A 2500-nucleotide genomic window follows, 5' to 3' on the forward strand; every position below is an offset into this window, starting at 1 on the left:
GTGCTGTAGTTGAGTTTAATTTGTATTCTACTGGGAATGACCCTCTTCATTTTTTTTTCTTTCTTTCTTTTGTGAGATGTGGAAGATATTTTAATCTAAGTGTCTACCTAGGGTTTGCTTTTCCTTTCGTTTTTTCCTAAAATATAATAACGTTTCGCCTGACGGGGGGAAGAGCCTCTTAAATGCACAATTTTAGACATGAGATATAGAATACGTATTTCCATAACTCGTTTTTTGATGATGTAGTAACATTCCTTCTATAAGAAAGCTTCTCTTAAATAAACGTTTTCCGAAGGAGTGTTTGTATATTACATCGTGTTATAAGTGGAGAGCAAAGTTCATAGATCTCTAGTGTAACCGATGTAAATACACCCAAAGCTCCGTTAACTCCTTCCTTTACTGTGTACACAATCGTACAAGTGGAAAATATACACGGAGATCAGAGAGTACATCGTAAACGCAGCCTCGGCCATAGATTCTTTAGCTGCATTTGGGAGTTCACTGAATAAACACAAAGACGAACACGCGAGGCAGAAAATCGAAATGTTAAGGACGAACGATAGACAAGGGAGGAGAGTTTTATCGGACATTCATAGGGATAAGTAATATGTCGACGACCAAAAGTAGGAGCGAGATTTTTTTTTTTTTTTAGTGGGGGGGGGGGCTGCGATGCGCCTCCGTTTGGAAAATAAACGACAATCAAAAGCATCGGAATAATTAACATCGATATTTTTTTTTCAAAGTCTTTAAAGTCTTATTTAGCTCGTGTATTTGCGGCTTAACCCAAATCGTGTTATATACTGATTTCATAATTGATGATTCTATGCGATGATTTGATCGAATTAGTAAATCATGCCTATTTTCTCTTTCTTTCTTTCTTTTTTTAATTTTGTATGTGGTACTCTACAGCGTCGTGTGTGTGCGTGTGTGTGTGTGTGTGTGTGTGTGTGTGTGTGTGTGTGTGTGTGTGTGTGTGTGTGTGTGTGTGTGTGTGTGTGTGTGTGTGTGCGTGCGTGCGTGCGTGTGTGTGTGTGTGTGTGTGTGTGTGTGTGTGTGTGTGTGTGTGTGTGCGTGCGTGCGTGCGTGTGTGTGTGTGTGTGTGTATGTGTGTGTAAATGCCTTCGGATTCGCGTCCGTGTCCACCCTTTTCTCGTCTGAACTGCCTCCACACAGGAGAGAAGTCTCTCTGGCTGTCCCCGAAACTCCCTTGTCTTCCTCCGCCTCTTCGTCATCGTCGCAGAATAAAGTCAGACTCGCGGTTCTCGTCTCCTTGCCGCTCACGTCCGCCTCTAACGATCGTGAATTCTGCCAGAAAATCGCGCCGCCTGCTCGTCTCTTCAAAGTTGGGGGGAGGGGAGGGGAGGGGGGTGTCATCAGAGGAGTAATTAAAGTGCGGTGTGATCATGTACGCAAGAACACGTAAGGGTACATATCGCGTGCGCAAATAGGTATCAAGGCAAATATTTAAGGAACACACATTTACGTCTAACTCTGTGATTTCAAACAGTTCTTCATGGTATTGAATCTATAATAAAAGGCTGTGCCAAAGAGAGAGAAAGAAAACGTGCAATAATGAATCGTGAGTGGGTTTAACAGACATTTATTACCCATTTGTTGTGTGTGTTTCATGTGCGTTGTTTTAAATTCACACATCAAATAAAAACAATTAATAACAGATTCTTAAGTAAAACAGGAAACATAACATGAAAATAATAACGAAAATGGAACTACAATTACATCAATATAAATGTAATTAGGATAAATAAAAAAGTGCAAAACAAATTCCCCAAATAATGTCATGACAGCGAACATTTTTACCGCAATTTCCGCCTACTTTGCATATTCCCCTGTTCATCAGCGCAGCGCCGCGAGGACCTGACTCACCTTCAGAAGACTGGAGGACCAGCAGACACGCCACCAGGAAGAGCAGAAGGCCTGGAAGGGCGTTCTCCAGTCGGCCCATCCTGAACCTAGAAGAAAGAAGGAAAGATAAAAATGTTACGGTTGAAGAATTCATGTCAGGGGAAATAATAGAGTGAAATATATGTTGTATATACACTGCTTTGTTTTTTTGTTTTTTTTTCGGAGATGATCTATTCTCATTAAGAATTCTTATTCAATTGATATATGTTTAAGGTTACGTCAGCATTCTATTATAACTACATTAGTGTTTACAGTTATCTTTACTCATTTCTTTTGTATCAATGTCATCTACAGGGCCTCATACTCCGCCTCTACCTTAACCCTTTTATTACCTACAATTTCTTGCAGGCTCTTTGTATGCGCCATCCCAAGCCTTTTTTATCCAAAGGTATTATATTTTCATACACCTTGCTTTTATCTACCGGGTCGATGCAGCGAGCCTTTGATCTGATCGAGCAGGGTACAACATCCTTTGTCTTGAGATTTATTTTGTTGTTCTTCGGGAAATGTTTTAATGGTTTCTCCTTGTTGTTACGCGAGGCGATTCACGGGTGAATTTCCTCCGTGCCAAGAGGAT

General features: G+C 40.7%; 1 protein-coding gene across 1 annotated transcript in view; it reads right to left on the bottom strand.

The window, feature by feature from the left end:
* LOC122251595 (Ig-like and fibronectin type-III domain-containing protein 2) overlaps nt 1-2500 on the bottom strand; it is a 215544-nt gene that overhangs the window by 72537 nt on the left and 140507 nt on the right. The window contains 1 exon segment of the mRNA XM_086538826.1: nt 1885-1970. Coding sequence (XP_086394952.1) covers nt 1885-1963 — 79 coding nt within the window. The 5' untranslated portion in view covers nt 1964-1970.

The sequence above is a fragment of the Penaeus japonicus genome, unplaced genomic scaffold, assembly GCF_977035675.1.
Source record: "Penaeus japonicus unplaced genomic scaffold, GWHDUDI00000001_assembly GWHDUDI00000008, whole genome shotgun sequence".
NCBI lineage: Eukaryota > Metazoa > Arthropoda > Malacostraca > Decapoda > Penaeidae > Penaeus > Penaeus japonicus.